This window comes from Hyperoodon ampullatus (genome assembly GCF_949752795.1).
Source record: "Hyperoodon ampullatus genome assembly, chromosome: 14".
Classification (NCBI taxonomy): domain Eukaryota; kingdom Metazoa; phylum Chordata; class Mammalia; order Artiodactyla; family Ziphiidae; genus Hyperoodon; species Hyperoodon ampullatus.
The window spans coordinates 8,841,961-8,854,447 of NC_136927.1; the positions used below are offsets into that span (position 1 = coordinate 8,841,961).

Sequence of the window (12,487 nt, forward strand, 5' to 3'; positions counted from 1 at the left end):
ACTCCAGTGGTCACTCCTCCCCTCCTCCAGATGCTCGGTCTAAGTGGCTGGTGTCGTTCCAGGCCATTGTATACATAGACTACGATAGTTCCCTTTCAAGGATATTGTCATTGTGTGATTAAAAACAGTGTGCCCTGCACATTGTGATTCAGGAATAAACCTTAAAACTCCATTGAAGGGCTTCCCTGGTGGCGCAGTGGTTGAGAGTCCGCCTGCCGATGCAGGGGATATGGGTTCGTGCCCCGGTCCGGGAAGATCCCACATGCTGCGGAGTGGCTGGGCCCGTGAGCCATGGCCGCTGAGCCTGCGTGTCTGGAGCCTGTGCTCCACAACGGGAGAGGCCACAACAGTGAGAGGCCCACGTACCGCAAAAAAAAAACCAAAACCTCCATTGAAGATCTGTGGGAGAACAGTTTTCTAATGAATCAATGCAAAATGCCCACGTTTGTATTTTATATAATCAACTCACTTACTTTCGAAATTTGGTCCCGTTTCTGGGCCTTTTGGTTTACTAATTTTATTTATTTATGTTTTCCTTTTGGATTTGCAGGTCAATGTTAAGGATGCACGGTTTCAGGCAATGTATACTTCCCACTTGTTCAATTTGGATCCTTCAGATCCTAATTTCAAGAAAACAAAAGCTATGGAAAAAATCCTTGAGGAGAAAGCCCGTCAGAGAAAACATAAAGAACAAGAACTTACTCAGGCAATAAAGAAAAAAGAGAGTGAAATTCAGAAGGAATCACACAAGAGATCCATTGATCCTGCCTTGTCAATGTTGATTAAATCTGTAAAAAACAAAACAGAGCAGTTTCAAGCAAGAAAAAAGCAAAAAGTCAAATAGGTGTAAGTTGTTTCTTTTTGGATTGAGAATGTATAAAGTATACAGAAGTGATGGAAGGAATACTTATTGGGAACAGTGCTATACCTTTCAAGAATATGAATAAAAACTGACCGTTGTAAAATTTTTTTTCCGTATATAACAGTTAGACCTAATTGTGTATGATTGATAGATTTGTACTGTGTATTTCCACAGATTAATCATAATTAATCCAGATTATAGGATTTATAAAATTTTTATATTTATTACTCTTTTAGCTTTTTTTAAAGACTGTTTACAATTCTATTTAAAAAATAGAGGAGTGCCCAAGTCTTAAGTCTGAATAAGAGTTAGGAACAAGTTGAAAATATGTATATGCAATACATTAATTTATCTGGAAGCAGGAGGCAGATTTAGATACTTGTTTAAATAATTTATATTTCTAGCCATAATGAATAGAAGCCAATAACTTTCTTTGTTGTTTGGTCATTTTTTTTATAATTTGTTTATTAATTTGTAAATAAAAATTTTTATTATTTTGTATAGCACTGAATTCATTTTATTCACCTCCAGTAAACTACTCTCTGGAAAATATTTGAAAAACTGACTAACTCTTTAAGAGGACAACTCCATGGAAAGGCAATTCCAGGTTTGCATTGTTCATAATTATATTTGAAATGTTCATGAGCTCTGCAATGATTTTTATGTTTGTAGTAACAGAAAATTCTTCTGTCTGCCCTTCAGAGTTTTGGAATGCTTGGAAGGATGGGTATGCTGCTATAGAGTTTAAGGAATCTTAATTCTTTTTAAAATTAAAGTAAAACACACCTTCAAAGCCTTAGTACTCCTGAATTTCATCTGGTCTAGGTTTTGTAAACTGTTAACTGACCACTTAGAAGAATTAGGTGTGCTGTATAAATAAATGAAAATAAAAACCAAAATAGTCACTTGGAATGAATGATAAATATGGTAGCTTCTGAAAGGCAGTAGGAGTTTGGCCAGGTTTGTGGTTAATAGTAAACTTGACATTATTGGTACAAAAATTCAAGCATGCCAACGTAGTATGTTTTCAAGAATAAAAGGATGTAAGACTCAGAATGATATCAAGATAATAAGGGCGTATAAACAGTCTATGTAAGGGGAAGGAAAAAAGAGGATATCTAAAACAGCTCATAATAACAGAAAAATGCAGAGTATTGTGCAGGGAATGGTGGGTTTTTTTTTATTTTAACATCTTTATTGGAGTATAATTGCTTTACAATGGTGTGTTAGTTTCTGCTTTATAACAAAGTGAATCAGTTATACATATGTTCCCATATCTCTTCCCTCTTGCGTGTTCTTATCATAAAGTGCTAATAACATTGTTAGGTAATTCAGCCAAATAAAGCAGTATTTATGTACTTATCACTAGAAGATCATGAATCTTAATATATTTTTGAATATAGTCTATAATTGTATACTTTTTCATGTTTCATTTTTATGCAAGGAAAAAGACTTTAAACTTTAATCACAGTGTGGGGATTACTCAGTTTGATTTTAAGATTCCTGTGAAACTTACTCTTGGTTTTTTAATTGTTTTGGTTTGGTTTGGATTTTTGTTTTTGAGCCCTTTGTTGTTAAGTCACTGTATTTAATTGTAAATCTCATTTTACTAGTCAGGCACATGATTGATTATAACAAATAAATTGAGCATATAAGCTTTGCACAGCCCTGGCTCCTTTTCTCAAAGAATTGATATTTTTTAAATAGGAAAAAAAATGAGAATTGCATTATCAGGTACTGCATTAAATAAACATAATACACCAAGAATGTTAGGTTCTCAATAAATATAATAATTACTGGTAGTAAAACTCAGGATAAAAAAATGGCCACTGTCATAATTCAACAAACAATGTGAGGGTAGTTTGGGTGACTCTTAAGGTCACATTTATTTGGATTGTTTGTTGTTGTTGGTATTCTTGATACCAAAACCGGATGAAGACAGTACAAGTAAAGAAAATCTACAGACTGGTATTTATTGTTAATATATAGAAATGAGATTGCTTCTGGAGAATTAATGTCTCACAAACTTAGGCATAAAAAAACTCAACAAAATATTAACAAATTGAATCTGCCAATGTATAGAAAGAATTATACACCATGGCCAAGGGGGTTTAATTCCAGGTATGCAAAACTGGTTCATCCACAATCAACCAACGTAATCCACTGTATTAACAGGCTAAAGAAGAAAAAGTATATGATCATATCAATTGATGAGAAAAAGTATTTGACAAAATCTAACATCCATTCATGATAAAAACAACTTTGGAATAGAGGGAAACTGCTTAACTTGATAAAGAGCATGACAGAAATCCTACAATTAGCCTACTTAGACCGAATGTTTGCCTAAGATTGAGAACAAGGCAAGGCTGTCTTTTAATCGTGTCTTATTTTCTGTATTCTGATCCTCTGACCACTGGGTGGGTCCTTGCTGTTCCTACAGAGACTGCCCCTCCCAGGGCTGGCCAGTTCCCAGAGTTAGTAAATAACTTGCGCACAAGCATGCCTTTCGAATGCAAAGCAACAAATCCAGAGCCCATACCTTCAGCCACCTCCTTTATTGGGCTTTCACACAGTGGGCCACTATCCTCGTGCCCTACCCTAGAGCCCACTGAAATTCAAGCTAGCCAATCCTAAACTTTCTTACCCTGCCTCGCCCATCCCTTCCCAAAGAAGCCACAATAAAGCCCCTTGCCCACATTTTCCCCTGTTCTCTGCCTCCTCACCAACCCCAGTGTTTCCCTGTGTGACCCCCTTCCGTGGCATGCTAGGGAATGTGAGTATAAAAAACTTCTTCAATCACAACAGTTATTTCTGTATGTTCGTATCTTACCATATCTGATTAATACAAATCCCAGCTACCCTTAAAACAATGTCCACGCTCACTACTCTGGAAGTTCTAACCACTGCAATAAAGCAATAAAAATAAAAAGCGTACAGATTGAAAAGGAAGAAATAAAACTGACGGGGCTTTCCTGGTGGCGCAGTGTTTTAAGAATCCGCCTGCCAATGCATGGGACACGGGTTCCATCCCTGGCCCGGGAAGATCCCACATGCCGCAGAGCCACTAAGCCCGTGCGCCACAACTACTGAGACTGTGTGCCACAACTACTGAAGCCCGCACACCTAGAGCCCCTGCTCCGCAACAAAAGAAGCAACCGCGATAAGAAGCCCATGCACCACAATGAAAAGTAGCCCTTGCTCACTGCAACTAGAGAAAGCCCGCGCACAGCAATGAAGAACCAACGCAGCCAAAAATAAAAAATAAATAAATAAATTTATAAAGAAAGAAAAAAACCTGACCCTATTTGCTGATGACATGATTGTCTACATAGAAAATCCCGAGGAATCTACAAAAACAAAACCAAAAAAATCCTCAAACTAAATAAGGGAGTTCAGCAAGATCACAGGATACAATGTCAGCACATAAAAATCAATCACATCTCTATATACTAACTATGAACACGTGGAAACTGAAATTAAAAACACAATTGTTCCAAAGAAAATAATATACTCAGGTAAAAACTTACCAAAACATGTACAGAGCTTGTATGCTGAAAATTACAAGATGCTGATGAAAGATGCTCTTTTTTTTTTAATGTCTCAAGAGTCTGCGGTGATATCCCCTTTTTCATTCCTAATATTGGTGATGTGTGCCTTTGCTATCTATTTTTGGCTAATCTGGACAGAGGTTTATGAGTATCATTGAGTTTTTTTTGTTTGTTTGTTTGTTTTTGTGCGGTACGTGGGCCTCTCACTGTTGTGGCCTCTCCCATTGCAGAGCACAGGCTCTGGACACGCAGGCTCAGCGGCCATGGCTCACGGGCCTAGCTGCTCCGCGGCATGTGGGATCTTCCCAGACCGGGGCACGAACCCACGTCCCCTGCATTGGCAGGCGGACTCTCAACCACTACGCCACCAGGGAAGCCCTCACTGAGTTTTTGATCTATTGAACAACAAGCTTTTGATTTCGTTCACTGTTCTCTATCACTTTTCCATTTCCAATTCCTGCGGAAGTCTTCCCCCAGCTCTCCAGCAGCCAGATTCCTAGCATGTCCCATTAGTGTGGCACCTCGCCATCCAGTTGGCCACAGCTGCTCTCTCTCTCATGCGAGGTGTAGACCTCAATCCCAAGGGAGGAAGGGGCTCTTCCACATTTGCTCCTTATTTGAGTGCTGTGCCTCAGCCATAAGAATAGTAGCTGTAACCTGCATTTGTGATTCCTTTGTTCTTTAGAGTTCTCTTTTTCCCTTAGTTACCTGCTTATTTGTCAATCCTGTTACTCTAATGCCCTGTTTCAATGATTAATTATTTAAACTTTCTTTGTTCAAATTGTTTCTCTCTTTTTTAAAAATATTTATTTATTTATTTGGCTATATTGGGTCTTAGTTGCGGCCTGCGGGGTCTTTCGTTGCGGCGTGCAGGCTCTTCGTTGCAGTTTGAAGGCTTCTCTCTACTTGTGTCACTCGGGCTGCAGAGCACACGTGCTCAGTAGTTGCAGCACGTGGGCTCTCTAGTTCTGGCGTGAGGGCTTAGTTGCCCTGTGGCGTGTGAGATCTTAGTTCCCCGACTAGGAACTGAGCCCTAGTCCCCTGCATTGGAAGGCGGATTAACTACTGGGCCACCAGCGAAGTGCCTGTTCAAATTGTTTCTGTCTCCTGATTGGATGCTGACACCCAAAGATATTGTGCAAAGGGAATCTACTCACCTGAACCATATTGGATCCTGAATGATCTTTCTACTCCTTTTTTTTTTTTTTTTGGCCGCACCACGCGGCTTGTGGGACTTTAGTTCCCTGACCAGGGATTGAACCCGTGCCCAGTAGTGAAAGCAAAAGCATGGAGTCCTCCTAACCACTGGACCCCCAGGGAATTCCCAGTCCTCCTATTCCTAAATCTTTATTCCCATGCTCATGAGGCCCAGCTTTCTCACTCTTCCAGATCATGCAGGTTCCCTTGAGTTCTGACCATTCTGGTTACCTATTACTTTATAACAAACCACCCCCAAACTTTGCAGCTTGAAACAACCACAATCATTTAGTTTTTCAAAACTATTCACTTTGCATAGGGCTCAGTGGGGAAGGCTCATATATTCTCCACATGGCATTAGCTGAGAACTAGAGGATTTGCTTCCAAAATGCCTCTTTCATGTGACCTGCAAGTCAGTGCCAGCTGTTGACTGGGTAGCTGGGTTCCAAGGTGAGTGGGATGGAGATTCTATCACGTTCTATGATCTAGGCTCAGGTGTCGCATAGTGTCACTCCTCCCATCCATACTTAACTAGTTAAGGCAGTCAAAAAGATTTTCCCAGGTGAGGGGATATAAACTCCACCTCTTAATGGAGGAGAATGGCAAAGTCCTGGAAAAGGCTGCATGTCCAGAAATATTGTTGCAACCATCTTTGGAAGATGAGACCTGCTGCACAGGCCACTTAATGAAAATCTCCCCCACACATTAAAAAATATGTATATTACAATTACAGTAAGTGCTCCATTCTTTGAGATCACCTAAATGAGTCTGTAGTCTTTGCAATCATAAGAGTATAAGTAACAGCCCAAATCAGCAGAGAAAACTCTCCACCAGCAGTTGGACCATAGTAGACAGGATCATTAAGAAGTTCAGACCAGGAGAAAGGTTATACATGCTCCTTTAAGTGACTATGGATGAAACCGGTGGTTGTTTCCCAGTATCTGTTCTTTCCATCTTCCATAGTAATAGAATCCTTTAGTTGAACATAGGGCTTTCCAGAATAAGACAATTTTACCCATCCTCCCTTGCATCCTGGTGTGGAAGCAAATTACAGCTTCTAGGGACCTTCCTTTGAAATCATCAGACTAGCAAATTTTGCCTCTTACCTTCTTCCCTTCTTTCACCCAACTGCCTGGAATGCAGATGTAATGGCTTAAGTTCCAGCAGCCGTCTTGGACCCTGAGGACAAAAGTCCATTATGTAGAAATAATGTTAAGTTCATTATGTAGAAATAATGTAGTCATAATAATAAATCAAAATTATGTAGTAATAATAATAAATCCATTATGTATACTGGTACATAAAGGATGGTAAGCTGGAAGGAGCCAGAATCCCTGAGGACTTAGTAAAGTACAGCCACCATATAATCCATAGACTGTCTTTTTTGAGACATCTATGTGAAAGAAAAATAAAATACTACCTTGTTTAAGCCACTATTTTCTCAGGTCTCTGTTACTTGCTGTTCTACCTATATCCTAACACAAAGATGAATACAATGGTGTTGGGTTATAGTCTTTATGGACTATTTTGCCCTATTTTGCAGATCATTTCTCCATATTCTTAAGGAAACTCTTGATATTACATTATAGTCAGGGTGCTTGCAGCTTGAGAGTGCCAGAATAGGGTGCTCCATCATGTAAGTTTCCCAGATTTCTGGATATGGACATGAGTCGAGAGAAGTGAGAAAAACCCCTTAGAAGGCAGCTGGGACCCTTTGTTCCACAAGCCCCATTGACATTAGTTACAAACTCTATATTCAGCATCTCTGGGTTCACATTATCACTTCCTTGAAAAGTTTATGAAAAAGGAGTTGCCAAGAGTAACCAGAATCGGGCACATGGGAAAATGAAAAAGTGTGAATGAAAGTCTGTGCTCAGCCTGAAGTGTGGATTCTGCATTACCCCAAAATTGCCAAAATGTGGAGATGAGAACTCCATGCTGTAGACAGTGCCAAAGCAAATAGACTAACAGATTATATTATGTTGAGGAAAGTTGTGAGAAATGCCAGCTTTGGGGTTATGAGCTGTTTCCATGAATTTTAAAAAATTGAGTCATTATCTTTCATACTACACATGCCCTTGTATTGAGTAGCCAATCTTGAGTTTTTAACCCTTTTTACTAATATCTGAAATTAATGAGAAGTGTCTTTTCTTTTAGACTAGTAAGAAATAATATAATCCATCATATTTCAAAAAGTTCATCTGATGAATAAGGTAAGAAATGGCCAAAAAATTACACTAAATTTTAAAAATCTTTTTGGAAAAATCATTAAACTAAACCAAGAATTAGTTAGGAAAGACCTTTAAGTTAGAAATGGAACAACCCTAAAAGATAGAAAAAGTTTAATCTGACAGCAGCTCATTATTTGACGAAAGAGAAACTCTGAAAACAATGATTTGATTTATGTATGTTCTTCCATTTGGATCTATTATAAATATTTGTTCTAGGACAATTTTAGGGTTCTTATGGAGAGCTCCAGCAGTATCAGAAACCACCTAGGAATTGTTGTGTTTCTTCAGATTTCTTTGGATACAACTGAACCTCAATTCTCCCATCCATTGCCTTAGGATTGTTGCAAGAAACATAAAACAATTCAAACTAACGTAAGCAAAAATTCTTAAAAATGTGAAGGCGGACTTTTTATTCCAAGGGCACTGTGGGATCTCATAGCACTGAATCCAAAGGTGGAAAGCAATCAGTTCTCAGGAAGAGACTGAGAGCAGGAACTAGAGAATGTCCTCAGCAACTCTCCTTCGCGCCTCTGTTTTCTTCTGTTCACCTTGTTTTACTCACAATGATACCAACAGGCCTCTCTCCTTAGCCCACTGGGCAAGTGGGATAAGATGACCCTGAGGCAGGAGATAGATGGGCTCCAGGTTAGGCATTTACAACTGGCCTCCTGTTTACTTTCTTGGGGGCAGGAAAAAGGTGGGCTTCAGGCCAGACACTTACAACTAGCCTCCTGTTTGCATTTCCTGACACAGGAGCTAAGTGGGCTCCAGGTTAGGCATTCACAATCAGCCTCCTGTTGTCTCCTGAGGACGCTTTAAGATAACAGTCCTGACAGGGACAGAGAGGGGCTAAACCCCGTTGGAGTAAAGATCAGGAGGTCATAGATTTTCCATCCCTGGGGCAAGGGAGACGCTGCACATGCGCAGAAAGCTCCCTTGTGGTCCAAAGGAGGGGCACCACCCCAGAATAGGTGATGCCCCGGCCCCCCATAGCCCTCTGGGCTGGAATCCATCTTGGAAAAAAGTTGTGCACGCATGGTAGGGAGCATCCTAGGGCAGGTCAGGTGTGGAAGAAGAAACCAGATAATTGGTCAAAAGTAAACCCGGAAGAACCGCCCTGTATAAATGACTTAACTGTCTCTTTGCTGTGCTCCTGCTCATTAGGGAGGACACCCACATCTTTCTCTCTGGTGTGTATCTCTGCCTTGTTTCTGTCTTAACTAAACAGTTTCTCTGTGTGCTCGCCCACTTGTTGTGCTGTGTCTCTAATAATAAACTTTGTGCCTGTTTTTGCAGTTTTTACCTCCTTGAGAAATACATTTTTCAATGGCGGCAAGGGCCAGGGGAATTTTGCTTCTAGCCTCTAGCTCCTGGTGGACTGGCTGCTAGGATTCCTGGTTTTCATCCAGGCTACCCAGGTTCAATTCCTTGGCAGGGAACTAAGATCTCGCTTCACGCCATTGCCCACTGCTGTCTCTCCAAGGTCAACCCCATCAAAGTTTCCACATTTTAAGTTACAGGTCCATTTTTTATGTTATTAAAAGAAGAAGGTTTTGCCTTGTGTTCAAGATTCAGGAATGAATTTGGAATTTTTCATTGTGATACTATTAAAATAAAGATAAATTAATTGTCTACATGATTATATAGAGTGCAGTATTAAGAATAGCTTAGTAAATTTACTTGTAAATATTATATACCGACTAAAACAATTTAAAAAATGTTTTATACTATTATGAGTTACATGATAATCTAAAAGATGTTCCAAGCATTTGAAATAGCTAAACTACAAAGGATCCTTAATGTCTATAAATAGAGAGGAAAAGATTAAATCTATTGGCAATAGAAGAAGTTTTATCCTCTGTAAGTGAACAGTGATTTTGCGTTAAAAACCTGGGAAAATGTATGCACATGGAATCTTTTTCTTTAACCTTTGTCTTGATGGAAAGCAATAAAGTTCTAAACAGATATTCAGCATTTTTAAAGGAGGAACTTCTACATCTGATCTTATTTTTCCAGGAGTTAAAAAAGGAACTTAGACTTTAAGAAGTTGCACAAAATGCTGGTAACAGGGATTGCCTCTGGGGGAAAGAGGAGACTTACTTTCACCTGGATACCTTTGTATATGGCTTTGTTTTACTATACATCACTTTAAAATTTCTTTAAATAGTCCCACCTCTAATAAAGAGAAATGTCATAATAATTCTGAACTGGACCCTTTTACTATAAAGGACATTATTGGGACAATGGCAGAACTTGAATGGCCTAAGGATTAATTGGTAGTGATGTATCAATGTTGATTTCCTACTTTTGATGGCTGAATTTTGGTTATTTAAGAGAATGTCTTTGCTTGGATGATGAGGCATCATGTTGGGAGCTTGCTCTCGCTTGACTGAGGGACCAACAAATATCTTTGTACTGTCTTGCAAGTTTTCTATAAGTTTGAGATTGTTTCAAATAAAGAATTTTAAAATTATTTTTTAAAAAGTCTAAGTTCTAAATTTCCAGAGAGACAATGTGATTATGTTCCCATCTTGTGTTCCCTGCTCACCCATCAGCTATGGTCAATAAGATCCAGTTTCTAAAACAGAAATTGGGGAATTGCTCCAGTGGACGTCTGCTGCACCAGCGATACCTGGGTCACTAGTTTTGTACTGTTGGATTTTTTGGTAACCCATCAGTATTTCTTAATTAACACTGTTAATTAACACTGTTAGTTCTCTGTCTCTTTTCTCTTTGGGGAGGTGGGGAGGGGTGGGGACTGGACATGTGAAATACAACAAGAATCTAAGACTAGCTTCAAAGAAGTATCCAATGTGAAACTCCAGGCTGTAGACACAGTGTAATGACTGCTGCTCTCCTGGTGAAAATCCCATTCCAATGACTGCAGTGTTTCACCATAATTTTTTTGTTTGTTTATTTTTTTTACTGAAATATAGTTGATTTACAATGTTGTGTTAGTTTCAGGTGTACAGCAAAGTGATTATATATATATATATATATATATATATATAACTGAATCATATATATATATGAATATATATATATATTCTTTTTTTCACCTTCTCTTCCATTATAGGTTACTAGAGGATATTGCATATAGTTTCCTGTGCTATACAGTAGGTCCGTGTTGGCTATCTGTTTTGTATATGGTAACGTGTATCTGTTAATCCCAAATTCCTAATTTATCCCTCCCCCCCGACTCTTTGGTAACCATAAGTTTGTTTTCTATGTCTGTGAGCCTATTTCTATTTTGTAAATAAGTTCATTTGTATCATTTTTTTAGATTCCACTTATAAGTGATATCATATGATATTTGTCTTTCTCTGTCTGGCTTACTTCACTTAGTATGGTAATCTCTAGGTCCATCCATGTTGCTGAAAATGACATTATTTCATTCTTTTTCTATGGCTGAGTAATATTCAATTGTGTATATGTACCACAGCTTCTTTATCCATTCCTCTATCAGTGGACATTTAATTTGCTTCCATGTCTTGGCTACTGTAAATAGCGCTACTATGAACATTGGACACCATGATGTTTTATCAGATTCTCTGCCCTGGACAAGAACTAGCCTTGACAGTAGATAGTTTTATTTTAATTTATTTTTTATTTATTTGGATTGTTTTTGAGTATTACAAAAATGAGAAAGTCACCAATGTTTCTTCATTAATTCATAGCACTTAGGTGACCGTGGGTTGCACTTTCCTCTGCTACTGCATCCCCACTTAAGTTTTCTTTAAGGGCTTCCTTTTCTCCTCCCTAGGAGGGCCAGACACCCCTGCACAGCAGGGATTTTCCTGCTCTTGGCTTTTAAAGGAAACTTTTCAGGAAATCAAAATCTTCACTTGCCATGTTTCATCACTACTAAAATACGTTTAAAATTATCTGATATAATCAGGTATGGCCATTAAAAACTACACACACAAAAAATGTCTTTACACGGTGGAAATACCTTCTGAAGTGCTTCCTTCCTGCGACTTAACTGCAGAAAATTTTCAGGCAGTTTCTAGCATTTATATATATTCTCTTCACTTTCAGAGGGATGGGAAATGAAGTAAAAGTAGTGGGTACTTTTGTACCATCCTTAGAACCAAGTCTTTTTTTTTTTTTTTGTGGTACGCGGGCCTCTCACTGTTGTGGCCTCTCCCGTTGCGGAGCACAGGCTCCGGATGCGCAGGCTCAGCAGCCATGGCTCACGGGCCCAGCCACTCCGCGGCATATGGGATCCTCCCAGACCGGGGCACGAACCCGTATCCCCTGCATCGGCAGGCGGACTCTCAACCACTGCGCCACCAGGGAGGCCCAGAACCAAGTCTTTATCATCCACAGGCCACTAAAATAGTGGTCCTGGTCACCCTATTTCTGGCCCTCCATCTTTGGGGCACATGGCAATGAACTTTCCCATGCCTTTTGAAGTTATATGTGGCCATAGGACTTGCTTTGGTTAGTGAAATGTAAGCCGAAGAGAGAACCAATATAGAACCCACTACCTTTTCTTCGCCCTTCCCAGGGTCATTCTAAGAACCAGATAAACAGCCAACCCATGTGGTTCATGTAAAAAAGAAACCTTATTTTAAGCCGCTCAGCTGGGGGTTATTTGTTTTGCAGCATGACCTCGCCCATCCTGTTGGATGGAGATGCCTCATTGC

At 39.3% G+C, this 12,487-nt stretch overlaps 2 protein-coding genes across 4 annotated transcripts in view; both read left to right on the forward strand.

Annotated features, from left to right (window-relative positions):
• ESF1 (ESF1 nucleolar pre-rRNA processing protein homolog) overlaps window positions 1–1,465 on the forward strand; it is a 58,388-nt gene extending 56,923 nt beyond the window's left edge. The window contains exons 14-15 of one of the 3 annotated variants that reach the window (XM_079719458.1): window positions 551–846; window positions 1,394–1,465. In XM_079719458.1, the coding sequence (XP_079575584.1) occupies window positions 551–844 (294 nt within the window). In that variant the 3' untranslated portion in view covers window positions 845–846; window positions 1,394–1,465. The other 2 variants (XM_079719459.1, XM_079719457.1) reach the window with 2 other exon arrangements.
• Window positions 1,401–12,487, forward strand: part of TASP1 (taspase 1) — a 297,011-nt gene continuing 285,924 nt past the window's right edge. The window contains exon 1 of the mRNA XM_079719460.1: window positions 1,401–1,469. The gene's annotated coding sequence lies outside the window, so the exon portion shown is untranslated. The remainder of the gene's footprint in view (window positions 1,470–12,487) is intronic.